This window comes from Jaculus jaculus, chromosome 21 (genome assembly GCF_020740685.1).
Source record: "Jaculus jaculus isolate mJacJac1 chromosome 21, mJacJac1.mat.Y.cur, whole genome shotgun sequence".
Lineage (NCBI taxonomy): Eukaryota > Metazoa > Chordata > Mammalia > Rodentia > Dipodidae > Jaculus > Jaculus jaculus.
In genome coordinates, this window is record NC_059122.1 from 13,473,652 (window position 1) to 13,501,540 (window position 27,889).

Below are 27,889 nucleotides of genomic sequence, written 5' to 3' on the forward strand. Positions count from 1 at the left end.
CCCCCCCTCCAAAAAAACCCCACCAGGGCTGGTGGGATGGCTTAGCGGTTAAGGCATTTGCCTGCAAAGCCAAAGGACCTAGGCTCGATTCCCCAGGACCCACATTAGCCAAATGCACAAGAGGGTGCATCTGTCTGGAGTTTGTTTGCAGTGGCTGGATGTCCTGGCACACCCATTCTCTCTCTCTCCCTCTTTTTCTGTCAGATAAATAAGTAAATAAATAAGATATATATTTTTAAATTATTTATTTATTTATTTGAGAGTGACAGGCACAGAGAGAAAGACAGATAGAGAGAATGGGCGCGCCAGGGCTTCCAGCCTCTGCAAACGAATTCCAGACGCGTGCGCCCCCTTGTGCATCTGGCTAACGTGGGACCTGGGGAACCGAGCCTCGAACCGGGGTCCTTAGGCTTCACAGGCTAAGCCATCTCTCCAGCCCAAATAAGATATTTTTTAAAGCTCACAGAGAAAGAGGTACTGTGAATCTCGTTTTAGTCAGGAAATGCAGCTCGGGATGTGGGGCTGGGAGATGCACGGAGCCTACCCGTGAGCCCGTCTCACCTCAGAGATGTCATCCTGCTCCGGCGTGTTGGAGCCACCACTGTCCTGCTCCTCCAGGTGGACCACGTCTAGGGAGAGGGAGGGGGTGAGCGTGAGCCGCAGCCGGGGGGCTGTGACCTTCCCCCCAGAGCCCTGGCACATACCTGGGAAGGGGTCGCGGGTGAGGCCCAGCTGGCGGATGATGTAGCGGGGGATGTCTGTCTTGACCAGGTGGCCCTCCTTGGCGTGTCCCTCGGCCGCCTCGAGCAGGTGGTAGAACTCCTCGGGGTTGAATTCCTGGGCAGGGACAGGGTGGGTTTGCTGTGTGCTCCATGGCCCCCCGCCCAGCACCCCGTGCCCAGCTCCTCACCAGGCACTCCAGGAGCCTCGCAGGCCGGGAGATGATGATGAGCAGTTTCTTCACCAGCTGGGTGACAAAGGCCACCTCCAAGCTCTCAGAGCGCTCGTAGGCCTGGAGTGGGGGACACAGGGATGCGGGTTCACAGGCTCTCTGCTTCAGCCAGGGTCTCTCTCCGAGACCCTGGCACCCTATAGCCCAAGCACAGCTTCCATCCCATTTCACAGAAGGGAAAACAGAGGTCCGGACCACACAGTGAAAAAGATACTGGTAACAGGCATGATGGGTAACAGCGACTAGAGCAAGCATGGTCATAGAATCTTTTCTGGCTCGATTTATCTTTAAAACAGCCCTTGCCAGTTGTGGTGGCACATGCTCTTAATCCCAGCACTCGGGAGGCAGAGGTAGGAGCTCCACGAGTTCAAGGCCAGCCTGGGACTACAGAGTTAATTCCAGGTCAGCCTGGGCTACAGTGAGACCCTACCTAGGAAAAGAAAGAAAGAAAGAAAGAAAGAAAGAAAGGAAGGAAGGAAGGAAGGAAGGAAGGAAGGAAGGAAGGAAGGAAGGAAGAAAGAAAGAACGCATGCACGCACGCACGCACGCACTCAGGAGACAGAGGTCAGAGGATCACTGTGAGTTCAAGGCCACCCTGAGACTGTAAATTCCAGGTCAGCCTGGGCTAGAGAGAGACCCTACCTCGCAAAACCAAAATAAATACAGACCTATAGTAAGATGCACAAAGAGGCATACATGTCTGGAGTTGGTTTACAGTGGCAAGACACCCTGGCATGCCTAAAATTACTTTCTGTCTCTTTCTCAAATAAATAAATAAAATATTTTTAATAGCCCTATGGGCTGGAGGGATGGCTTAGTGGTTAAGGTGTTTGCCTGTAAAGCCTAAGGTCCCAGGTCGAGTCTTCAGATCCCACGTAGGCTACATGCATACGGGTTGCATGCATCTGGAGTTCTGTTTGCAGTGGCTGGAGGACCTGGCACGCCCATTCTCTCTCTGTCTAATAAATAAATAAAAATAAAATCTTAAAAAGAAAATAGCCCTACTGCTAGGCATGGTGGCCCAGCTCATCTTTTTGTTTGTTTTGTTTTGGTTTTTGTTTTTTGAGATAGGGTCTCACTCTGGTCCAGGCTGACCTGGAATTAATTATGTAACTCAGGATGTCCTCGAACTCACGGTGATCCTCCTCTGCCTCCCAAGTGCTGGGATTAAAGGTGTGCGCCACCATGCCCAGCTCATCTCTTTTTATTTATTGTATTTATTTTTATTTTATTTTATTTTACTTTTGCTTTTTCGAGGTAGGGTCTCACTGTAGCTCAGGCTGAACTGGAAGTCACTCTGTAGTCTCAGGGTGGCCTCAAACTCATGGCGATCCTCCTACCTCTGCCTTCCCGAGTGTTGGGATTAAAGGCGTGCGCCACCACGCCTGACTCATCTCTTTTTTTTTAAAGTTTTTATTTTGGTCTGGCAAGATAGCTCAACAGTTAAAGGAGCTTGCTTGCAAAGCCTACTGGGCCGAGTTCAATTTCCCAGTACCCATGGACGAGGTGACGCATGCATCTGGAGTTTGTTTATAGTGGCTGAAGGCCCTGGTGTGTATCTCCCTCTCCTTGTAAGGAAAGCAAATATTAAATTTTAATATTAATCTTTAATTCATTCATTCGTGTGGTGCATGCAGGGTATGCATGTGGAGGTCAGAGGACAACTTTCAAGTGTTGCTCCACCTTTGAGGCAGGGTCTCTCGCTGCTGGGCCCCCAGCTTCTCTCGGTCTGCCTTCCACTCTTATAGGCATGTTGGGATCACAGGTGCACAAGCCACTTCTCACCCACCTTTATGTGGGTGCTGGGGAATTGAACCGGAGCTCGCAAGTGTCTGTATTTATTTTACTTACTGGTTTGATTTATTTATTTTGGTTTTTCGAGGTAAGGTCTCACTGTAACCCAGGCTGACCTGGAATTCACTATGTAGTCTCAGGGTGGCCTCGAACTCTCGGCAGTCCCCCTACCTCTGCCTCCTTAAGTGCTGGGATTAAAGACGTGCACCACCATGGCTGGCTAAGCAATTGTCTTTAATTGCAGAGCCATCTCCCCAACCCCACGCTGTTTGAAACAGGCTGGCCAGCAAGCTCCAGGGTCCCCACCATCTCCACTTGCCAGGGCCTCTACTGCACACCGCCCTGCAAGGTAATTTACTTGGGCCCTGGGGATCAAACCCAGAATGAAACCCTCATGCTTGCATGGTAAACGTTAACACCGCCTCCTTTTTCTTTTATTATTTTAATTTGTGTATTTGAGAGATAGATAGAAAGAGGGGGAGAGAGGGCTGGAGGGATGGCTTAACCATTAAGGCACTTGCCTGCAATGCCAAAGGACCCAGGTTCGATTCCCCAAGACCCACGTTAGCCAGTTACACAAGGGGCGCACATGTCTGGAGTTTGTTTGCAGTGGCTGGAAGCCCTGGCGCGCCCATTCTCACTCTCGCTGTCTCTCTCTCTTTCTCTGACTCTAATACTTTTTTTTTAATTTTAAAAAGAGGAGGGGGGAGAGAGAGAGAGGGCCTTCAGCTGTTGCAAAACAAACAAACAAACTCCAGACGTATGCACCACCTTGTGCATCTGGCTCCTGGGGAATCAAACCTGGGTCCTTTGGCTTCACAGGTGAAAGCCTTAACCATGAAGCCAAGCTATCTCTCTGGCCCCACCGTCTCCTTTTGTATTAGATCTGAGGCACAGAGAGGTTGAGTCCCGTGACACTACAGGTTTTGTTCTTTCTGTTCATCCACAACTACCACCTTCTCGTTATTCTGTGCCAATACCCAAGGGAGCCTTCCAGGCGCACTCCTGAGGCTGCGTACCATTTGTTTGTTCGTTCGCTTTGCTTTGCTTCGGGGTAGGGTGCTAAGCCTCGGGCGCTGACATCATATTCTCGGACATTTGTCTCTCTGTTTCTCCTGCCCTTCCAACACCAGCATTTCAGCCCCAAGAGGGCAGGAATATTTGTCTACCATGTTCCTAGTGGTTTGGCACACAGTAGGTGCTCAATAAATGCCACATATGCTCATTGACTTTGATGGGAGCGCTACCTTGTTTGCTGTTATTTATTCATTATTTATGTAATTTGTTTGCTGACTTAAGAGACTTTCTGTGAAGTTTCAGGCTGGCCTGGAACTCTCAATCCTCCGGCTCCTCCTCCTCCTCACCCTTCCAACAGCTAGGTGTGTGGTGCCATTCACGGAAAGTTGAGTGTGTGTACGCGTGTGTGTGTGTGTGTGTGTGTGTGTGTGTTGCTAGGGATGAGACCCATTGCTAACACGAGTTAGGCAAGCGCGCTACTACTGAGCAATACCTCCAGCCCCGTTTAACCAACATTTATTGAGCACCCGCTGTACACTGGGCCTGTGCCAGGTACCAAGCAACAACCCTTTATGCCTTGTTTTGTGGGGGGGGGGCAGGGGGCTGACAATGGATTAGGAGAGCCAGGAAAGAAGATGAGAAAAGTATGCAGGGTGAGGGCTGGGAGGTGGCTTAGCCGCTAAAGGCACTTGCTTACAAAGCCTGCCAACCTGGGTTCAATTCCCCCAGTGCCCCGGTAAAGCCAGGGCACAAGGTGGGATGTACAATCTGGAATTCGCCTGCAGCAACAAGAGACCCTGCTGCGTGACCATTCATTCTCTCTCTCCCTCCCTCCCTCTATCCTCACAAATAAATTTTTATTTTGTTTTAATTTATTTATTCATTTGGGAGGGGGAGAAAAAGGCAGAGTGAGAGAGAATGGGCACACCAGGGCTTCTGGCCACTGCAAATGAACTCCAAGACGTTTGTGGGCCTGACTGGGGGCCGGGCTTGCCAGAGCTCCTTGAACCAGGTGGGACCTGCCTTGGAGCTGGGCCTCCTTTGGGGCGCGGTCGTCCGGGGTCTTCCCTGGGGGCGGGGCCTGGGAGGGTCTCCTTGGGGGTAGTGCCTGGCTCTGCCTGAGGCTGGGGTCTTGGGGGTGTCCCTGGGGACAGGGTTTGGGGAGATCTTCATGGGGCATGGTCTGAGAGGTCTCCCTAAGGGGGAGTCTCCCTAAGGGCGGGGTCTGGGGTCTCTCTGAGAGCAGGGTCGGGAGTCTTCTAAGGGTGGGGTCTGGGGTCTCCCTAGGGCAGAATCTGGGCTCTCCCTGCAGGCAGGGTCTGGGGGTCTCGCTGGGGGGGGATCTTTGATCTCCTTGGGGGCAGAGTCTGGGGGTCCCCTGGGGCGGGGTCTGTGGGGGACTCCCTGGGAGTGGGATCTATGGTCCCCTGGGGTGGGGTCTAGGGGGTCTGCCAGGGCAGTCTGAGGGTGCCTCCCTGGGGACAGAGTGAGGGGGTGGGTCCCCAGGGGCGGGGTCTTGGGTCTCCCTGGGGGCCCCTGGGGGCAGAGTCGGGGGTGCCCTGGGGGCGGAGGTCTTGGGTCTCCCTGGGGGCGGGGTCTGGGGGCCCCTGGAGGCGGGGGTCTTGGGTCTCCCTGAGGGTGGGTGGGGTCAGGGCCTCCCTGGGGGCAGAGTCGGGGGTGCCCTGGGGACGGGGGTCTTGGGTCTCCCTGGGGCCAGAGTCGGAGGTGCCCTGGGGGCTGGGGTCTTGGGTCTCCCTGGGGGCGGGGGCGGGGTCTCCCTGGGGCCAGAGTCGGGGGTGCCCTGGGGGCGGGGGTCTTGGGTCTCCCTGGGGGCGGGGTCTGAGGGCCCTGGGGGTGGGGGTTTTGTGTCTCCCTGGGGGCGGGATCTGGGGTCTCCCTCGGGGTGGGGGTGTTGGGTCTCCCTGGGGGCGGGGTCTGGGGGCCCTGGGGGTGGGGGTTTTGGGTCTCCCTGGGGGCGGGGTCTGGGATCTCCCTGGGGGTGGGGGTCTTGGGTCTCCCTGGAGTCGGGGTCTGGGGGCCCCTGGGGGCGGGGGTCTTGGGTCTCCCTGGGGTCGGGGTCTCCCTGGGGGCGGGGACAGAGTCGGGGGTCCGTACTCACATCCTGCAGCAGCTTCTCCAGGTTCTCCTGCAGCTCGTAGAAGTAGACGGTGGTGATGAGGCCGTCGCGGGACTTGGCCAGGCAGTCCCGGGCCAGCTCGATGATCTGGTGGTGGATGAAGCTGAGCACGCCGTCGGCCAGCGGCAGCACGCTCTCGGGCTCGTAGGCGCGGGCGAAGTCGCGCAGCTTCTCCTCCATCTGCGCCGTGGCCTGCGGCGGGGCGGGGCGGGCGGGCGGGAGACTGACCGCGGGCGGCGGGGCCCGGGGCCTGCACCCCTCTCCCCCAGCCTGCACCCCGGTTTCTCACCTTGGGAAACCGCTCCTTGTACACGTGGTTCATCATCACGATCTCGTTGTCGTAGGAGGAGGGGGAGCGGCCCGGGCTGCCGGGAGAGAGGCCCACCCTGTCTACTCCCCCGTCTCCAAGCCAGGGCCAGCTCTACTTTGTTGTCCGGAGAGGACAAGCGTCCAGCTTATTGTCCGGAGAGAAAGTGCCCACTTGCTGTCCAGAAAGGACAATTGTCCACAGAGGACAAATTCCCGCTTATTGTCCAGAGAGGAAGTGTCCACGTATTGTCCAGAAAGGACAATTGTCCAGAGAGGACAAGTGCCCACTTTATTGTCCAGAAAGGACAATTGTCCAGAGAAGACAAATGCCCACTTTATTGCCCAAGAGGACTAGTGTCCAGTATATTGTCCAGAGCGGAAGTGTCCACTTATTGTCCATAAAGGACAATTGTCCAGAGAGGACAGATTCCCACTTATTGTCCAGAGAGGAGCAGTGTCCAGAGAGGACAAGTGCCCGCTGTATTGTCCAGACAGGAAGTGTCCACGTATTGTCCAGAAAGGACAATTGTCCAGAGAGGACAAGTGCCCACTTTATTGTCCAGAGAGAAGTGTCCAGAGTGGACAAGTGCCCACTTTATTGTCCAGAGAGGACAATTGTCCAGAGAGAACAAATGCCCACTTTATTGCCCAAGAGGACTAGTGTCCAGTTTATTGTCCAGAGAGGAAGTGTCCACTTATTGTCCAGTAAGGACAATTGTCAAGAGAGGACAAGTACCTACTTTATTGTCCATAAAGGACAATTGTCCAGAGAGGACAAATTCCCACTTATTGTCCAGAGAGGAGCAGTGTCCAGAGAGGACAAGTGCCCACTGTATTGTCCAGAGAGGAAGTGTCCACTTATTGTCCAGAAAGGACAATTGTCCAGAGAGGACAAATGCCCACTTTATTGCCCAAGAGGACTAGTGTCCACTTTATTGTCCAGAGAGGAAGTGTCCACTTTATTGTCCAGACAGGACAAGCGTCCACTTTGTTGTTCCCAGAGAGCAAGTGTCCATTTTACTGTGCAGAGAGGACAAGTGTCCGCCTTCCTGCCCATGCACAAGCCCCTAGGCCACCAGGTGGGAAGATGGGGTCGGGCTCACCTGAGGCTCCGCGATCGGGGCCGCACGGCCGGGGAGCGACGGCCGCCGTCCTCATCGGTGATGCTCTCTGTGCTGCCGAAGTGCTTGGACAGGAAGTGCAGCTCGTCCACCGTGGGCTGGTAGGGCAGCTGATGCAGGCGCTCCTGGGAGGAGCAGGAGGACTGCCGGGGAGGAGCGGGGGGGGGGCTCAGGCGGAGCCATGGCGGGGAGCCTGGCTCCTGACCACGTGCTGGGACGCCCCGGGGGGATGCCCTGGTCACCCTTGCACAGTGATCACGGCCTCTCCTGGGACCTAGCCGAGGCCGCTCGTAACAGACAGGGTCGCACAGGAATGGTAACGATGACCAGAGGCAAGGATGTGGCCTGAGGGTGTCTGATATGACTTGAGCCAAGTCACGTCCTTCCTGTGTCCAGAACCCTCCGTGAAGGGGCTGGGGGCGTGGCTCCGCAGTCCAGTGCTTGCCCATCGCTCTCAGGGCCGGGGTTTCCCACCCCACCTGCCACATGCCACACAGGCAGGGCGTGGGTGGCGCACAGTGGTGATCCCAGCACTTGGGATGCCAAGTCAAGAGGATCAGAAGTTCAAGGTCATTCTTGGCTACGTGGTTTGAGGCCAGCCTAGGTTATATAAGATCCTGTCTCCAGCTGGGCATGGTGGCCCACGTCTTTAATCTCAGCAACTAGCATACGAAGGAGGATCACCATGAGTTGGAGGCCACCCTGAGACTACATAGTGAATTCCAGGTCAGCCTGGGCTACAGCGAAACCCTACCTTGAAAGACTCTGTCTCCAAAGACAAAGTTAACATAAAGCGTGAGTCCCTCTACCTCAAATAAACGAAAACATCAAAGCCAGGTGTGGTGGCTCATGCTCTTGGGTCCCTGGAGGTAGAAATGGGATGATTGTTGTTCAGTGTGAGGCCACCCTGAGACAACATAAGTGAATTCCAGGTCAGCCTAGGCTAGAGCAAGACCCTACCTCAAAAAAAAAAAAAAAAAAAGAGCTGGAGGGCTGGCTCAATGGTTAAGGTGTTACCTTGAAAAGCTAAAGGACCCAGGTTCAAATCCCCAGGACCCATGTAAACCAGATGCACAAGGTGACACATGCATCTGGAGTTAGTTTGCAGGGGCTAGAGGCTCTGATGTTCCCATTCTCTCTCTCTCTCCCTCTCTCTCTCTGCCTCTAATAAATGAATAAAAATGAATAAAATTTTTTAAAAATATAGGGCTGGTTGCTCCATGGGAGGGAATCCATCCCTGATACTGAAAATTTAAAACAGGGTAGTCATGAGCCCTAGGGGTGTAACATCTACTGCTGTCTGGTTAAATGTATATACTATGCTCATCAAACTGCCCAGTAAGCACTTCTCTTAATGTTCATGCTCTTATATTAATGCTACTCTCACTGTTGGTAGAGAACCTTCTGTTTTCAGATGGCAGTGACCTTGGGATGACTCAGAAGGCACCATGGGGCTGGGAAGAAGTGACAGAGGAGTGCTCAGCACTGCAATATCTCTATCACACCTTCCAAGGCTTAGGGTCCATTTCAGATGAGGTGGCAGATAGAATGTAAGAGCCAAATGAGGGTAGGACTCCTTACAACATCCTCCTCCAGACACAAAATGGCCTGGATATCCATAATCTCGCAGTGCCTGACACTACCTACACAAGACCATCATAACAGGAGGAAAAGATGATGACATCAAAATAAAAGAGAGGCTGATTGAGATGGGAAGGGGACATGATGGAGAGTGGAGTTTCAAAGGGGAAAGTGGGGGGAGGGAGGGAATTACCATGGGATATTGTTTATAATGATGGAAGTTGTTAATAAAAAAATCAATAAATGAAAAAAATAGGGCTGGAGAGATGACTTAGCCATTAAGGCGCTTGCCTGCGAAGCCTAAGGACCCATATTTGACTCTCCAGATCCCACATAAACCAGAGGCACTAAGGTGAGGCAAACGCACGGTCACACATGCCCGCTAGATAGTGCCAGCATCTGGAGTTCAACTGCAGTGGCCAAAGCTCTGGTGCTCCCATTCATTCTCTCTCTCTCCCTCCTTGCAGATATATAAAATATATAAAATAAACCAATAATAATAATAATCACCATCATCATCAAAAAAGTGGGGTGTGGTAGTTCATGCCTTTAATCCCAGCACTCGGGAGGCAGAGGCAGGAGAATCATCATGAGTCGAGGCCACCATGAGACTACGTAGTGAATTTCAGGACAGCCTGGGCTTCAGTGAGACCCTACCTCGGAAAAAAAAAAAAAAAAAAAAAAAAGGAAAGAAAGAAAAGAAAAGATCACCTGATGTGATGGTGCATGCCCTCCACACCTCTCACCTACCTAGCTGACTCAGGGTGGACACCAAGTCCTTGTGACTAGGCCACAAGATCCTGCACCCTCTGGCCCCGCCTCATGCCATCACCTCCTCCTAGTCTGCCCTTGGCTGCTCTCTTCCATCCTTACTGGTCTTGTTTTTAATATATATTTTATTTACTTACTAAAAGAGAGAGAGAATGGGCACGCCAGGGACTCTAGCCACTGCAAATGAACTCCAGACACATGCACCACCTTGTGCATCTGGCTTACATGGGTACTAGGGAATTGAACTGGGGTCCTTTGGCTTTTGTCTCAGGCTGGCCTTGAACTCACAGTGATCCTCCTACCTCTGCCTCCTGAGTGCTGGGATCAAAGGAGTGCCGCACCACAACTGGCCAGCTTTCTTTTTTTTCTCCTCAAGTTTTTAAATATTTTTTTTTCTATTTTTAAAATATATTTTATGTATTTGAGAAAGAGAGAGAGAGAGAGACAGAGAATGGGCACACCAGGGCCTCCAGCCACTGCAAATGAACTCCAGACGCATGCGCCACATTGTGCAGCTGGCTTACATGAGTCCTGGGGAATCGAACCGGGATCCTTTGGTTTTGCTGGCAAATGCTTTAACCACTAGACCATCTGTCCAGCCTTCACAAAGCTACTGTGCCTAGACTTCACGTCACCCCTCCAGGAAGCCCCCCTTCATAACTTTACCTAAGTCACACGATCAGTGCCTGTTCACATCAAAGTCATGGATGGATGAGAGAAATGGCTGGAAAGTTGGTGGATGGAGATAGTTTTGTTTTGTTTTGCTTTTTTTAAGGTTGGCTTTCAATGTAGCCCAGGCTGACTTGGAATTCACTCTGAAGTCTCAGGCTGGCCTCAAATTCATGGCGATTCTCCTACCTCTGCCTCCCCAATGCTGGGATTAAAGGTGTGCGCCACCACGGGCCCGGCTTGGAGAGAGAGATTTTTTTTTTTTTTTTTTTTTGAGGTAAGGTCTCACTATGGTCCACGCTGACCTGGAATTCACTATGGAGTCTCAGGGTGGCCTTGATCTCACAGCGATCCTCCTACCTCTGCCTCCCAAGTGCTGGGATTAAAGGCGTGTGCCACCACATCTGGCTTTGAGGAATCCAGGTAAACTCCAGACAGAACCTATGGGTGGCCTGGGCCTGACCGGATGCAGACACCTGGGAACGTGTTTTAGCTTCCTGGGCCTTCCCGTCACCCTGGAAAATGAGTACCATCCCGGGAAGGTAGAGGCCAGGACTTTGGGAAGGATACGGCACACTGACAGACGGACAAGCGCACCCTTGTGGGAGACAGTGAAGGCCAGCCTCTCGAGCGGTCCCACCGGGGCTGCTGACCTGGATGTGGCCTGCACCCCTCCCCACCCCCACCCTCACTCACCGAGACGGTGGAGCTGGGCGTGTTGGTGCCATAGCCAGAAGAAGGGAGCGAGGCCAGCGACCAGCGGCGTCCGTCGGCCCTAGAACCCAACGGCATTGCTCAGAGGCCACCAGGCCCCCACGTCTCCCCACTCCCTGATGTACAAGAGCAGCCACTGTCCATGGGCTGCGGGAGAGTGTGTGTGTGAGGGAGCAGAAGTCCTCAGAAGAAGGATCAGTCACTTCCACCCCTTCCCTTGAACCCCCAGCTTGTTTGGCACTGCTGACCTCCAAACAAGCCCTCCAGAGTGAACTGTGAGGTGCACTGAAGTAACCCCCCCGCCCAAGGGGCAGGGGCATGACTCAGTGACAAAGCACGTGCCTAGCCTGTGTGGGGCTTCCTTCCCTGGCACTGAAAAAAAGAACAGAAAAAAAAACAGCCCATCCAAGAAAATCATCTCCAGGGACCCCAGAAGTCCAACCCTTGGGAATGTTCCAAGAAAGGTCTCAGAGCAGAGCCCCAGAATCTTCTCAGAGAAGAAGGGCATGCCTGCTGATGTGCCCGCTGTTCCAGAGCCCAAGAGACTACGTACCCTGCACGCAAACCACCCTGGCAACCACACTCTCGGGGTAGTGTGGCCCGTGTTATCAGGTTCGCACCTGTCAATCCCAGCACTCAAGAATGAGCCAGAAGGATCTTGGGTAAGTCTAGCCAACAAGCAACAGCCTACAGAGGTGAGATCCTAGCACTTGGGAGGACCAAGAGTTCAAAGCCACGGGCTGCAGAGAAGCTTAGCGGTTAAGACGTTTGCCTGTAAGGCTTAAGAACCCACGTTCGACTCTCCGGGTCTCACATAAGCCAAATGCACACATGACGCACGCCTGCAAGGTTGCACACGTGCACATGGCGGCACATGGGTCTGGAGTTCGATTACAGCGGCTGGAGGCTCTGGTGAGCCAACTCTCTCAGTTTTTTTTTTGTTGTTCTCTCTCTTGCTCTCTTGCATTAAAAAAAAAAAAATCAGTCTGTTGGGCTTGCCTCAAATAAATAAATAAATAGGGGGAGGGAGCGTATTACCATGGGATATTTTTTATAATCATGGAAGTTGTTAATAAAAATTTGAAAAAAAAATCAAAATAAATAAATAAATAAAAGAATTCAAGGCCAGCCTCATCCATATAGCAAGTTTTAAGCCAACCTAGGCTACATGAAACCTTGCCTCAAAAAGCCAAAAAAGGACTGGAGTGATGGCTTAGCAGTTAAGGCGCTTGCCTGCAAAGTCAAAGGACCCAGGTTCAATGTCCTAGGACCCAGTGTAAAGTCAGATACATAAGGGGGTAAATGTGTCTGGAGAGGCCCTGGCATCTGGCATGCCCATTCTTGCTTTTTTTTTGGGGGGGGCGGTCAAGGTAGGGTCTTGCTCTAGCCTAAACTGACCTGGAATTCACTATGTAGTCTCAGGGTGGCCTTGAACTCATGGCAATCCTCCTACCTCTGCATACCTAGTGTGGGGATTAAAGGCGTGTGCCACCAGGCCCAGTTCTCTTTCTTTATCTGTCTCTCTCTTATCTTTCAGATAAATAAAAGTATTTTTTTGATTTTTTAAAAATTTTATTTATTTGAGAGACAGAGAGAAAGAGGTAGAGAGAGGGACAGAATGGGCACTTCAGCCACTGCAAACGAACTCCAGATGTATGTGTCTCCTTGTGCATCTGGCTTACACGGGTCTTGGGGAACCAAGATCCTTTGGCTTTGCAGGCAAATGCCTTAACTGCTAAGCCATCTTCTTTAGCCTGTATTTTTTGATTTTTTGAGGTACAGTTTCACTCTGGCCCAGGCTGACCTGGAATTCATTATGTAGTCTCGGGGTGGAACTCATAGCAATCCACTTACCACTGCCTCCTAAGTGTTAGGACTAATGATGCACAGCACCACAGCCAGCAAAATATTTTTTTTTTTCCCAAGGTAGGGTTTTGCACTAGCCCAGGCTGATCTGGAATTCACTATGTAGTCTCAGGGTGGCCTTGAACTCATGACAATTCTCCTACCTCTGCCTCCCAAGTGCTAACATTAAAGGCGTGCACCACCATACGCCACGCCCAACAAGAAATATTTTTTAAAAGTCGGATCTGGTGACACATGTCTTTAATCCCAGCACTTGGGAGGCAGAAGTAGGAGGATTGTCATGAGCTCGAGGCCACACTGAGACTACATAGTGACTTCCAGGTCAGCCTGGGCTACAGCGAGACCCTACCTCAAAAAAACAAACAAAACTTTTAAAGCCCCCCCCCAAAAAACAAGTTCACAGATTCAGTCACATACTCATGATTCCACAATACTTACACGTGTGCATTCACTGTCCCCCCCCCCCGTGGACCTCACATGGCATTCACTGTCCCCCCGTGGGTGGACCCCACATGGCATTACACACAAATTCATAATCGTGTGCAAAAGCAGTCATGCCACCATAAGGACACACACGTCCATAAAGTCCCCAAGACGCACACTGACACACGCAGACACATCCTGGCTCTCACACACTGTTTTGGATCCACGCAGCCACACATTCGAGACTCTCATTCACTGTCAGACATTCCGACTCCCACACTCACCCAGACACACACTGATGCCCACGCCCATTGATGCATACGGGCTCTGCTCCCTCACACACACACACCACCTCACAGACATACACTCTCACAATCCCACAGACGCATGCTCACCCAGACACACACTGATGCCCACGCCCATTGATGCATACGGCTCTGCTCACACACACACACACACACACACCACCTCACAGACATACACTCTCACAATCCCACAGACGCATGCTCATCTACTCACTCACTGATGCCCATGCCCATTGATGCATACGGCTCTGCACACACACACACACACATTCTCACGACCACACACGAATTCCCTGGAGACACAAGTAGCGGTGTGTTCACAGGCACACACACACACACACAGGCCGACAGGCACAAGCAGGTTCACACCCTGCAGCTCCCCGCCCACGGTCGCATGCACGGGGTTATGTACAATGTTGCACACTCATGTCACACGCTTCCAGATGAGCCCGCAGAGGGCACCTGTCCCAGACACACACCCCTTTAACCCTTCCTCCCACAGGCCTGGCTTATCCAACAAACACGGGGGCCACTCCTGATGTCTCCTACCCTCAGCGCGAGTCTGCTTCTGCGCCCCCTCTCCCCAAGGAGCTATCCCCTGCCCCCACTGCCCCCTGTGGCCCCCTCCCACAGCGTTCAGCAACCTTTCCGGGGGGGGGTGCACATCCCTTACCCTGCCCCTCTGCCAGAGAGAAGAGGAGATATATCATGGACCCGACCCCACGTCTCTCTCCGGGCACACAACAGGTGTGTGTTTGTTTTTCAACAGGTGTTCAGACACCATTGTTAGAATGGATACAAAAAAAAAAAAAAAAAATCCTAGGAAATTTCCTCCTCTCCCCCGGCACCCCCCCAAAAAAAAATCAGACCCTCTAGCTCTCCCAGCTTCACTACAAGTCCCCAAGAAAATTTTCTCATTTCAGGACACTCGAGAGAACCTTGTAGGTAAACCTGACGTTTTTCCTCTTGGGACCTTGAGAAAAATGACCTAGCCACCCTCCCCCACTTCAACGACCAAGTCCCTAGATGGGCACTGTGCAGTCTGCGCTTGCGCACCTCATCTCTGCGGGGCCCCAGTCTTGTTGCTATGGAAACGCCCGGCCAAGCGCGCACAAGGCTGGGGGGGGAGGTTGTGTGTGTGTGTGTGTCACACACACACACACACACACACACACACACACACACCCTGGAGCTGAGCGCGCAGGCGCTTCCCCTCCTCTGCAAGGAGGCCCCGCCCCTCCCCGTTCTGGATCCCCGGGAGGACCCGCCCATCACTGATCCAGAAAGGACTCTCCGGTCCCTGGAGGCTCCAGCTCGGGTGCAATTAGGACAAGAACAGATGGTGGCCCAGACGGTGGATGGGGAAGAGTAGAGTCAGAGGCGGTTCTGGGAGCCTCCCCCCCTGGGGGTGGGGGATGGGGTCAGCACTCACCTTCGGGAGGAGGCAAATGAGAAGTGGGCGGGGGTGTTGGGGGAGAAGTTGCGGGGGCTGTCCAGGGGACTACTACCTGTGAGAAAGAAGGGGTGTCTCAGCGAAGGCCCCGTTTGGGGGAGCGGGTGCTAACCCTGGTCTCCAAATGGGCTGCCCGCCCTTCGAGGCTGGAATTCACTCAGGATGGCCTTGAACTCACAATGATTCTCCTACCTCTGTCTGAGTTTCCTCTTTTTTTTTTTTAATTAAATTGATTTTTTAAAATTAATTTTTGTCTTTTTGAGGTAGGGTCTCACTCTCGTCCAGGCTGACCTGGAATTCACCATGCAGTCTCAGGGTGGCCTCGAACTCATGGCAGCCCTCCTACCTCTGCCTCCCAGAGTGCTGGGATTAAAGGCGTGCAACACCTCGTCTGGCTGTGAATATAGTGTCACTCAAGTAGGAGTCAGGGGAATCCCGCCCTCTGGCTGTGACCCAGGCTCTACGGTTTCGGTTCTGGAACCTTCCAGGACACCAAGGCTGCTCCTCCCTCCCAATCCAGCTTCTTCTCCTTGAACTCTCTGGGCCCCCACGCCCACCCAAGCATGGCTCCGTCCCCACCCCGGACTACGGCCCAGTCTCCCACGGTCAGTGTGGTCCGCACCCACTCGGTGCACCCCGGGACTCACCTAAGTGTCCAGGCAGCGGGGAGTGGGGTCGCGGCAAGGTGGGCGAAGTGCTGGTCAGGATGAGACTCTTGCGGTTACTGGTGCGGCAGCTGCGTGGAAGGAGGCGGGGGTCCAGACAGGCCGCAGCCTTGGAGGTCCGGAGCCCGTCCAGCCACCCTCCCATCTCGGGTCCTCACTTCTCCCCCATACAAGGGAGCTTTGGAGGCGCCCCGGGAGGCGTCCTGGAGGAGGGGGCACGGGAAGCCTCCGCAGTTGTGGGAAGCAGAGAGGAAGAGAGGCGTGTGGTGCTAGACACTCCCGGGGTGGCTCGGGTGACCCCACTGGTGAACCTCATTGTCCGTGAGTCCTCGAGTGGACAACAGGTCCTTCACCGTGTGGCACCCACTGGATGCGGGCAATGCTGCGTGGCACTGGTGCGCCCGGTAGGACATCACGTGTAGCCACCGCCGTTCTATGCGTGTGATGAATGGGACTTACTGAGAACTGTGTGACGTGTGTGTGCTGCAGGTTTTTTTTTTTTAACTATTTTATTTTTTTTAATTATTTGAGAGAGAGAATGGTTGACCAGGGCCTTCAGCCACTGCAAAGGAAACTGCAGACGCATGCACCACCTTGTGCATCTGGCTTATGTGGGTCCTGGGAATCGAACCCCGGTCCTTTGGCTTTGCAGGCAAGATTCTTATCGGCTAAGCCATCTCTTCCGCCCACTTTAAAAAATATATATATGGGCTGGAGAGATGGCTTAGCGGTTAAGCGCTTGACTGTGAAGCCTAAGGACCCCGGTTCGAGGCTCGGTTCCCCAGGTCCCACGTTAGCCAGATGCACAAGGGGGCGCACGCGTCTGGAGTTCGTTTGCAGAGGCTGGAAGCCCTGGCGCGCCCATTCTCTCTCTCTCCCTCTATCTGTCTTTCTCTCTGTGTCTGTTGCTCTCAAATAAATAAATAAATAAATAAAAATAAATTAAAAAAAAAAAAGGGCTGTGGTGGTTCCAGCATTTCCTTTTAAAAAAAATATATTATTTATTCATTTGCAAGCAGAGAGAGATAGAGAGAAGAGAGACAGGGAAAGAATGGGCAGGCCAGGGCCTCCAGCCACTGCAAATGAACTCCAGACGCATGTGCCCCTTGTGCATCGGGCCTACGTGGGTCCTGGGGAATCGAACTTGGGTCCTTTGGCTTTGCAGGTAAGATTCTTAACCACTAAGCAATCTCTCCAGCCCAAGGTTTTTTTTGTTTGTTTCAAAAATATTTTTTTATTAACAACTTCCATGGTTATAAAAAAAATACCCCATGGGCTGGAGAGATGGTTTAGTGGTTAAGCGCTTGCTTATGAAGCCTAAGGACCCCAGTTCGAGGCTCGATTCCCCAGGACCCACGTTAGCGAGATGCATGAGGGGGCGCACGCATCTGGAGTTCGTCCGCAGTGGCTGGAGGCCCTGGTGTGCCCATTCTCTCTCTCTCTCTCTCTCTCTGCCGCTCTCAAATAAATAAATAAATATTAAAAAATATATATCCCATGGTAATACCCTCCCTCCCCCCACTTTTCCCTTTGAAACTCCATTCTCCCCCTCTCAATCAACCTCTCTTTTATTTTGATGTCATGATCTTTTCCTCCTATTATGATGGTCTTGTGTAGGGAGTGTCAGGCACTGTGAGGTCATGGATATCCAGGTCATTTTGTGTCTGGAGGAGCACATTGTAAGGAGTTCTACCCTTCCTTTCAGCCCATTTTTTTTTAAAAGATCTTTCTCTAATATTTTGTTTTTTATCTATTTGAGAGAGAGAAAGGGTGCAGGAGTTTTGTTACAGTGTCTATGTCATGCAGGTCGAGGTGTGCAAGATGGTGGCCAGTGTGTGTGTGTGTGTGTGTACGCTATTCACCATGCGGGGCACCTACTATGTGGGAGGTTAGCATCTCGTGACACTGAGCTCATTGGAGCATGCAACCGTGTACTGCACCGAGTCTCCTATATGACAAGATGTGATTGTATGTGCGTGTGTGTGTTCCTGTCTTTGCACGGCTTCCTGTGTTTGTTTATACTGATGTCAGTGTGATATGAAACGACATGCTTTCATGCAACATATTGTGTTGTGACAATTGTTCAGCGCATGAACGTGTCGTTGCCACACGCACGTATCTGTGTGTGTCTTGGATGGCAAGGTCGTTTCTGGTTTTTGTTTTGTTTTGCTTGGGGGTAATTACCATGCGTGTGGCATTTAAGTAGGTGAGCATGATGTGCCGCCCGTGGGTTCGTTGTAGGGATGTGACTCCACATCTGTGCGTGGCTTTGACTCGCTGGCTGCCAGGTCTGGCAGGGTATGAGCGGAGCCTCCCAATGTATCTGGGCCACTAGGGCTCTGTGTGTGTGTGTGTGTGTGTGTGTGTGTGGTGTGTGCGACATCATGTCCTGTGTCACTATTCCCAATGTGTGGCTGTGTTGGGGGTGTCCTGTGCTATGATTAAAGATCCCCCCATCTTTTCCTGCCTCCCAGCTGCAGAAGAGGAGGGGCCCCCAAGTCCCTCCAGCCCCCCCCTCCCCAACAAGCCACAGTGACAGAGCACATTAGCGCGCCAAGGAGCACGCGGCGTGGTTGGGGGGGGGGGAGGGAGGAGAGGCCAGTCTGCGGCTATTGTTCTAAGGGTGCCAGAGCCCCCCACCCTCCCCTCCGTCCCCTACTCTCACCGGGCTTGCAAGAGCCCGCAGACAAAGGCGTCTCCCCCGCCCCCCCGCGCCACACACACACACACACCTCAGGCCGGTGCAACCCCTCCACCAGCTCTGGCCTTCCCAGTACCCCTAGCACAGCAGCCCCCTTCCCCCGGCCGGCCTCTCGCGACCCCCCACCCAAGCCCATCCCGGGCGCCTTCCCGCCGCCGCGCGCGCGGACACCTCTGGCGCAGCTGGACCGAGAGAGGGAGCAGCTTTCCGGCCCCGCCCTGCGGCTGCAGCCCCAGGACCGACCCTGGGGTGTTGGGGGGGGGGTGTTGGGGGGGGTGGGGGTGGATGGATGGAGGGGATGGATGGACGAGGCGGCGGGGGGCGGCGGGGAGGGCCGGGACCGAGCCCGGCGCACCGGGTGGGGGTGGGGGTCTACCTCTTGGTGCGGCGGAACATGCTGCCGCCGGGGAAGGAGGGCATGGAGAAATTGGAAAGCGCGGTCCAGAGAGAGTCAGACATGACCCGGCGGCGGCGACATGGTGGCAGGTGCAGCGGCGGCGGCGGCGGCGCGGGGCGCGGGGCGCGGGGCGCGAGCGCGCGGGGCGGAGGCTGGAGCCGCAGCGGCCGGGCGCGGGCGGGGGCGGGGACGGGGCGGCGGGGGAGGGACCCGCGCTGCGGCTGCTCGGAAGGGGGCGCTGCGGCCGCGAGTCTCGGGACCAGGCCCCGCCTGCGTGGGCGCCCCGCTGGCGCCCCTAACCTGGGGACAGCAGTAGCCTCCCCCGTGCATTTCTCTCCCCCCCCCCCCGCTTCTCCGCACCCCGACACCCCTCCCCAAGGCTCACCTGCTGCTTTTCCGAGGCAGGGGCAAATCCTTCTGGAAGGAAAAGGGACAAGAGGCTGAAGGTCAGCGTGGAGCTGTGGCCACCGCCCACAAGGCCGCTCAGCTCGATTGAGTAGCAGAAGCGATGCGATGCGAGACGGTCACTAAGCCGTCTGCGCGTCATGTCACCCTTGGCCTTGGACTGAGGTTCAGGCTCCTCCACTCCTCTGCAAGCCCCAGAGACCCACACGGGGTCAAGTACACAGAAGAGGGGGTGCTCATTTAGGGCTGGGAAGTGGGCACCTCCATACTAGTTTATGCAAATGATTCTCCAGGATCCATTGGCCTGGAACTTAACTATGTAAGATGTCCTTGACCTTTTTTTCTGTTTTTGTTTTTGTTTGTTGTTTTTTTTTTTCCGAGGTAGGGACTCACTGTAGCTCATGCTGACCTGGAATTCACTTGGTAGTCTCAGGGTGGCCTCGAACTCACGGTGATTCTCCTACCTCTGCCTCCCAACTGCCAGGATTAAAGACGTGTGCCTCCAAGACCGGCTGTGTCCTTGAACTTCTGACTCTCTGCCTGAGTACTGTCATTTATAAACTCGAGCCAGGGTTGCTGGGAATCAAACCCAAGACTTAGCACATTTGAGGCAAGCGCTCTTCCAAGGGAGCTACGTCCCTAGCCACTTTCTTTAACATTTGTACTCTAAGATAGGATCTCAATCTATAGCCAAGACTGGCTTAGAAGTTACTACGTAGCCCAGGCTGGCTTCCAACTCAATATCCTCTTGCCTCAGCCTCCCAAGTGCTGGGATTACAGGTGTGAGCCACCATGCCCAGCCTGAGTCAGTCTCTCTCTCTCTCTCTCTCTCCCCCCACCCCTCTCTCTCTCTCTCACACACACACACACACATTATATTTATTTGGGAGAGAAAGAGGTTGACAGAGAAAGAGAATGGGTGCCCCGTGGTCTCCAGCCACTGCAAATGAACACCAGACACGTGTGCCACCTTGTGCATCTGGCTTTCATAGGTACTGGGGAATAGAACCTGTGTCCTTAGGCTTCTCAGGCAAGTGCTTTAACGACAAAAGAATCTCTCCAAAGGTGTCGGTGGTATAGTGCTTAGCATAGCTGCCTTCCAAAGGAATGTCTCCAGCCTTTTTATTTATGTATTTATTTATTTTTCAGGTAGTTTCTCCCTCCAGCCTAAATTGAACTGGAACTCACTCTGTAGCCCCAGGCAAACCTTGAACCCATGGCAATCCTCCTACCTCAGCCTCCTGAGTGCTGGGATTAGAGGTGTGCACCACCATGTCTGGCCTGAGTCTTTATATAAATATATATATTTCCAGGCTGGAGAGATGGCTTAGCAGTTAAGGCGCTTGTCTGCGAAGCCTAAGGACGCATGTTTGAATCTCTAGGTCCCACATAGCCAGACGCACAGTGACAAAAGCATGCAATGTTACACATGTGTACAAGTGGGTACACACGTCTGCAGTTTGTTCACAGTGGCTGAAGAAACCTGGCATGCCCATTCTCTCTCTCTCTCTCTCTCTCTCTTCCTCTGTCTCGGACCCTCTCTCAAAAATAAAATAATATGTGCTGTGTGTGGTGGCACACACCTTTAACCCCAGAATTTGGGAGGCAGCGGTAGGAGTATCACCATGAGTTCAAGGCCACCCTGAGACTACATAGTGAATTCCAGGTCAGCCTGGGCTAGAGTGAGACTCTACCTCAAAAAAACAAACAAAAAAATTAGTTAATTATAATAACAATAATGCCAGGCATGATGGAACATGCCTTTAGTCTCAGCAATTGGGAAGCAGAGGTAGGAGAATTGATGTGAGTTCAAGGCCACCCTGACACTACCTAGTGAATTCCAGGTCACCCTGGCCTAGCGTAAGACTCTACCTTGAAACAAACAAAAACAAAAATAGCTGGACATGAAGGTGCACATCTTTAATCTCAACACTCAGAAGGCAGAGGTAGGAGGATCACTGTGAGTTTGGACATAGAAGGAGCAGAAGTTCATGGTTATCCTTAGGTACATAGGGAGTTTGAGGCCAGTCTGACCTACATGAGACCCTGTCTGGAAGAAAGAAAAAAAGAAATAAAGAAAGAGGGAGGAGACACAGAGAGGGGGGGAAGGGAGGGGAAAATATGAGGGAGGGAAGAAGGAAAGAGTGAGAAAGAAAAAGAGAGAGAGAGAGAGAGAGAGAGAGAGAGAGAGCCAGGCATGGTGGCACACGACTTTAGTCCCAGAACTCAGGAGGCAGAAGTAGGAGGATCACCGTGAGTTCGAGGCCATCCTGAGACTACGTAGTGAATTCCAGCTCAACCTGGGCTAGAGTGAGACCCTACCTCAAAAAAAGAGAGAAAGAAAGAAAAAAAGAGAGAGAAAGAAAGAAGAAAAAGGTGGGGAAGGGAGGGAAAGAATGGAGGGAGGGAGAGAGGGAGGGAGAGAGGGAGGGAGGAAGGGAAGGAAGCTGGAGTGTGGTGGTGCATGACTTTAATCCCAGCATTGAGAGGCAGCAGTAGAAGGACTGTTGTGAGTTCCAGGCCAGCCTGAAACACTAATTCCAGCTCATCCTGGGAGAGAGGTAGACCCTATCTCAGAAAACACCAGGCATGGTGACACATGCCTTTAATCCCAGCACTTGGGAGGCTGAGGTAGGAGGATCTCTGAGAGTTTGAGACCAGCCTGAGACTTATCCCAGGTCAGCCTGGGCTACAGCAAGACCTTACCTCGAAAAGCCAAAAAGAACAAAAGAAGGAAAGAAAGAAAGAGGAAGTTGAAGGAAGGGCAGGAGGGAGGAAGGAAAGAGGGAAGGAAGGGATAAGGAAGGTATGGAAGAAAGGAAAGAAGGAAGGAAGGATGGAGGGAGGGAGGGAAGGAAAGAAGGAGGGAAGGAGGGAGGCAGCCTTGAAAGCATCTGCGTGGAGACAGCACCCTAGTGGTCACTGTGGGACTAATGCCTGAGTTAGGAGAGAGCCTAGAATGCTCAGGCACGAAAGAATGAAGAAATGAATGTCTCTTTACATCCCAGCAGACCTGCGACTCTCTCAGCCAGGGTCACAGAGTGAGATAGTTAAGGTGGCCCACACAGACTGGAAATGGAAAGTGGCTAAGCTTTCCTTTAAAACCATGGCAGTGGGAGTGATTGTTAGGAACTGTATGCATCCATACTGGAAGAAGGTCTTGTTTGTTGGGTGTAATCTAGCTCTCAGGAAGGCAGCCTGTGCTACATAGTCAGATCCATCTCAAAAGTTTAAAAAAGCCAGGTGTAGTGGCACACACCTTTAGTCACAGCACTGGGGAGGCAGAGGTTGGAGGATCGCCATGAGTTCAAGGCCAACTTCAGACTACAGAGTGAATTCCAAGTCAGCCTAAGCTAGAGTGAGACCCTATCTCAAAAAAAAAATAAAAAAATAAAAGCTGGGTATGGTGGCGCACGTCTTTAATCCCAGCACTTGGGAGGCAGAGGTAGGAGGATTGCCATGAGTTCAAGCCCACCCTGAGACTCCATAGTGAATTCCAGGTCAGCCTGGGCTAGAGTGAGACCCTACCTCAAAAAACAAAGCAAAAAAAAAAAAAATTAAGAGGGAGCTGTAGAGATGTCTTAGTGGCTAAGGCACTTGCCTGCAAAGCCAAAGGACCCAGGGTTGTTTCCCCAGGACCCACATAAGTCAGATAAACAAGGTGGCACATGAGTCTGGAGTTCAATTGCAGTGACTAGAGGTCTTATCATGCCCATTCTGTCTCTCTCTCAAATAAATAAACAATTTTTTAAAAAAAGTAAGGGCTAGAAGGATTGGAGAAATGGCTTAACGGTTAAGGCATTTGCCTGCAAAGCCAAAGGATCTCAGTTCAACTCCCCAGGTCCCACAAAAGCCAGATGCATAAGGTGGCACATGCATCTGGAGTTCATTTGCAGTGGCTGGAGGCCCTGGCTTGCCCATTCTCCCTCTCCCTCCCTCTCTCTGTCTCTAATAAATAAATAAGAATAAAATCTTTAAAAAAAAATAAGTGCTTGAGAGATTGGCTTAGCAGTTAATGCGCTTGCCTGTGAAACTTAAGGACCCGTGTTCGACTCTCCAGATCCCACATAAGGCAGATGCACAAAGGTGAGGCAAATGCATGTCCGTTCTTTTTCCCTCCCTGCCTCTTTCTCTCTCTGTCTCAAATTTTCAAAAATTTAAAAATTAAAAAAAAAAAAACAGGTTTGGCAACACGTACTTATAATCACACGAAGGTGGCAGAAGCAGGAGGAATTGTGTGAGTTCCAGGTCATGCTGGACTACATACCAAGGTCATGTCTCAAAAAGACAAAAACAGGGCTAGAGAGATTTCTTAGTGGTTAAGTGCTTGCCTATGAAGCCTAAGAACCCCGGTTCAAGGCTTGATTCCCCACGTTAGCCAGATGCACAAGGGGGCGCACACATCTGGAATTCCTCTGCAGTGGCTGGAAGCCCTGGCGTGCCCATTCTCCCTCTCTCTCTCTCTCTCTCTCTCTCTCTCTCTCTGTCTGCCTCATTCTCTGTCTGTTGCTCTCAAATAAATAAATAAAAATAAACCAAAAAAAAAAAAAAGAGAGACAAAAACAAAACAAACATCTGGGGCTTCACTGACTGATGTTAATTTGTTTAAAAAAAAAAAGGGGGCCAGGCATGGTGGTGCACGCCTTTAATCCCAGCACTCTGGAGGCAGAGGTAGGAGGAGCACTGTGAGTTTGAGGCCACCTTGAGACTACATAGTGAATTCCAGGTCAGCCTGGGCTAGAGCAAACCCTTACCTTGAAAAAAAAATAAAATAAAAAATAAATAAATAAATAAAATAAAATAAAAAAATAATAATAATAAAGAAAAAAGGAAAAGGGGAGGGGGGGGCTGGTGAGATGGCTCAGCAGTTAAAGACACTTGATTGCAAGCCTGCCAACCCCAGTTCAATTCCTCATCACATACATGAAGCAAGATGCAAAGTGAGGGCTGGAAATGGCTTACCAGTTAAGGTGCATGCCTGCAAAGCCAAAGGACCCAGGTTCCCCAGGACCCGTGTGCACGAGACGCACAAGGTGGTGCCTACATCTGGAGTCCATTTGCGGTGGCTAGAGGCTCTGGTGCACTCATTCTCTCTCTCTCTCTGCTTCTTTCTCCCTCTCAAATAAATAAATAAATAAGACATAAAAAAAAGATGCAAAGTAGAGCAGGCACTAAGGCAGTAGGTGGCCAAGTAGGTCTACAAGCTCCAGAGCCACACCGAGCCGGGCCCAAAGTGCAGCAGAACTGCTGAGGGAAACTGCCTGGAAACAAACAAGTGGACGAGGAGATAAACACTGACTTCCGTGTGTGTCCTGACATTCACGCGCAAACACACGGTGAAGGTGCCTGTCTGCGAAGCCTAAGGACGCATGTTTGAAGTTCTAGGTCCCACATAGCCAGACGCACAGTGACGCAAGCATGCAATGTTGCAATGTACACAAGAGGATGCAAAGGTCTGCAGTTTGTTCACAGTGGCTGGAATTCACTCATTAGTCCCAGGCTGGCCTCGAACTCACCATGACCCTTCCACCTCTGCTGGAATCAAAGGCATGCGCCACCACCCTCAGCTTTAATCCAAGTTTAGAGTACCAGGCCTTGGGGACTGATCCCCATGGAAGGCCGTAGAAGAGTTAGACCCCCCCAGGCAGGCCTAGGGATGAAGCCTGGATAAGTTTCCCCCTCTCTGTAGTTAAGGAGCCACAGTCACACGGAACCTCCTTATGAATTCCTCAGATGCACAAGCCCAAGCTTTCACCAGAAAGGTGTGTTCTCACCTGGATGTGGTGGCCCAGCACTCGGGAGGAAGAGGCAGGAGGATCGCCATGAGTTCGAGGCCAGCCTAAGACTAGAGTGAATTCCAGGTCAGCCTGAGCTGGTGGGGGGACGCGGGGGAAGGAGGCCGGGCCTAGCGGGGCACGCCTTTAATCCCAGCACTCGGGAGTCAGAGGTAGGATCGTCGTGAGTTCGAGGCCAGCCTGAGACCACATAGTGAATTCCAGGTCAGCCTGGGATACAAGGAAACCCTACCCGGAAAAAAAAAAAAAAAAAAAAAAAGTGTCTTGTCGCCTTTAGAATGACCAACCAACCACCTTGAAGGTGGGAGCTTCTGCCTGGATTTTGTCCGCACCTTCCCTTGGCTCCACAACATACCCTCAAGTGTCCAGCTCCGTGCAGTGGACCTGCGCCTCCCGCGCCTGCGCAGCCCAGCGGACCAACATCTCAAGGCTGCAAGGAGCTAAAAATCGCTCCCGCCCACCCACAAGCTGGGCTGGACTTGAGGATCGCGGGCGGGAGAGAGAGAGAGAGCGGGGTGTTGTAGTGGAGTGGGGTGGCATGAAAAGTGGCTGTCTAGGTGCCGGTCCAATTGGGGCAGTAGGGACAATCCCAGTGGCCCCGGCAGGTGCGTGGACCCACGTCCCGCTGCCCGCTCTGGAAGGGTTCCTTTGGGGGTGGTGAGGGGCAAGGCTGCTCCACAAACATGTTTACGGCTGCTGCGGTGCTGGGGCCCCGAGGGGCTCGAGCCCTGAGGTAATAACTTTGCTTGGAGCCCCCCCACACCCTCTGCCTGGCCAGGCGCCAGGGCGATGACTTTGGGTACCATTCCCCATCCCCCCCACCTCCTCCGGCGGGCCAGGCATCCCTCAGGTTATCCTGGGAGGTGGAGGGGAGGGCAGACGAGAGCGTTAGGATGCACACACACACCCCCTCTCCATCAGCTCCCCGAATCCGCAGGCGGCGCCCGAGGGGCGGGGTCCCCAGCGCGGCAGGACGCGCGGGCCACCGTGTCCTCCCCTCCCCTCTCCCCCCCGGTGGAGAGCATCCCTTTGCAGCGGGAGGGGGGGGCGCCCTGACAGACCGTGGCTCAAGTTCTCCCGCTTCCTGCTCGGCCTCCTCTGCCCAGGGCGCCTGAACCCCATTCCTTCCACCCCTTGCCCCCACCCCACCGGGGCTACCCGCTTGGCTACCTGCAGCCTCCGGCGGCGGATCAGGCCCGAATCGTCCATGGCTGCGGCGGCGGCGGCGGCGGCGACTTCGGCCCCAGGGAGGGAGGAGGGAGACGGGAGGAGGGAGAGGGGAGGAGGGAGAAGCCACGGGCCCCGCGGCGGCTGGGGCTGGGGGGGCGGAGCGAAGCGGGGCGGGTCCGCGCGCCGTCACTGCGCCTGGGCGCCCGAGCCTGGCCTTGGCCGCTGCTGCTGGCGATGGATGGGTGGGAGTGGGCTGTGGGTGGGGGACGAGCTTGGGGGGGGGGTGGAGCCTCCAGATGCCCCCCAAGGAGACACCCTAAAGAGATACATTCTCATGCGTAACACCCCCTCCTGCAGCCCAGGGAGTACCCCAAGGAGACGGATTCAATCTCTGAGCCGTCTCCCCTCAGCCATCACCCTGAAAGATCACTCCTGAGACAGTCTCCCCGAGAGGTGACGCTTTATCTCAATGCACCTGCCTCCCCGAAGAGGCCTAGCCTCAAATAAAGGTCCCATAGGTGAGCGGGTGTGGTGGCGCACGCTGTGAGTTCGAGGCCAGCCTGGGACTACAGAGTGAATTCCAGGTCAGCCTGGGCTACAGCTAGACCCTGCCTCGAAAAACAAAACAAAACAAAAGATCCTATAGGTGACATTGTGTGCGGACTCCAGGGAGGACATACCGCAGCGGGACCCCACCCTCAGTGGCATATTATCTGTGGGAAATTGCCCCCCACCCTACGACACTTTCAAAGACCCCAAGAGGTTCATTCGTGCAGAGTCACATGTTCAGCACAGAGACCCGTCCTCTCTGGAGATGTCCCCTCGGGGGTGGGGGGGAAATCCTTACACATAGGCCTCCCTCCCTTGTGCACACCCCCACCCCACAAAAGCAAGGTCCCCTTCAGGGACCTCTCCCCCTTCGTGGTCAGGATTAAGGAGCCAGGCCAGGTCGGGCTATATTTATAAGAGCGATTAGCTAGCTGGTAGCTGGGCAGGAGAGATGAAGCGATTTCCGTCAGCTGAGGTCAAGCCGGCCATGCTTCCCAGAGTTGGAGAGAAGCATTGATCCCTCCCCTCTGGAGGTTCTGGCACTGGGAACAAGAGAGGGAGGCTCTGTACATTTGGCACCGAGGGATTGCAGGGCAGGGTCTCCAGACGACAGTGACCCCTGCCGGTCCACGGGCAGGGCAGGCTGTGTGTGCCCTTTCCTATTCATTGCTGTCTGTCTATCTCTGTTGGTCCCCAGGTCATCGGAGAGGGTTGCTTTTTTTTTTTTTTTGGTGCCCGTAGAACTGTCCATGGTGCTGGCCCCGTGCTCCTGTCCGCGGTGCTGAAATCAGAGTAAACCCCCCCCCCCAAGGGAGATGAGGTCAGGGAAACAAAGGGGCGGGGCTCTGGTAACAGGCACAAGCCAGAGGTAGGGTAGGATCACACTCACAAGCAACTTGGCCAATCTCAAGATGGGAAAAGACCGGGTTGAGGAGGTCTCTAGGAGGTCACTGGCTGCCCACAGAGAGACTCAGAAGGCTGACACGGGAGAATTGCTAGCTCCAGGAAAGCCTGGACTAAAAGGAGGCAGAGAGAAGGGGGAGGGGGAGTCAGAGAAAATATCTATTCGCTTATTTCCTTAGAAAACACCTGTCT

General features: G+C 53.2%; 1 protein-coding gene across 1 annotated transcript in view; it reads right to left on the reverse strand.

Moving 5' to 3' along the window:
• Positions 1–18,987, reverse strand: part of Mast1 (microtubule associated serine/threonine kinase 1) — a 40,191-nt gene extending 21,204 nt beyond the window's left edge. The window contains exons 1-10 of the mRNA XM_045139316.1: positions 18,855–18,987; positions 15,760–15,848; positions 15,092–15,167; positions 11,048–11,126; positions 7,313–7,473; positions 6,190–6,265; positions 5,883–6,092; positions 911–1,012; positions 705–837; positions 562–629 (exon numbers count right to left, since the gene is read on the reverse strand). Of these exons, the coding sequence (XP_044995251.1) occupies positions 562–629; positions 705–837; positions 911–1,012; positions 5,883–6,092; positions 6,190–6,265; positions 7,313–7,473; positions 11,048–11,126; positions 15,092–15,167; positions 15,760–15,848; positions 18,855–18,937 (1,077 nt within the window). The 5' untranslated portion in view covers positions 18,938–18,987. The remainder of the gene's footprint in view (positions 1–561; positions 630–704; positions 838–910; positions 1,013–5,882; positions 6,093–6,189; positions 6,266–7,312; positions 7,474–11,047; positions 11,127–15,091; positions 15,168–15,759; positions 15,849–18,854) is intronic.
• Positions 18,988–27,889: the final 8,902 nt, after the last annotated feature.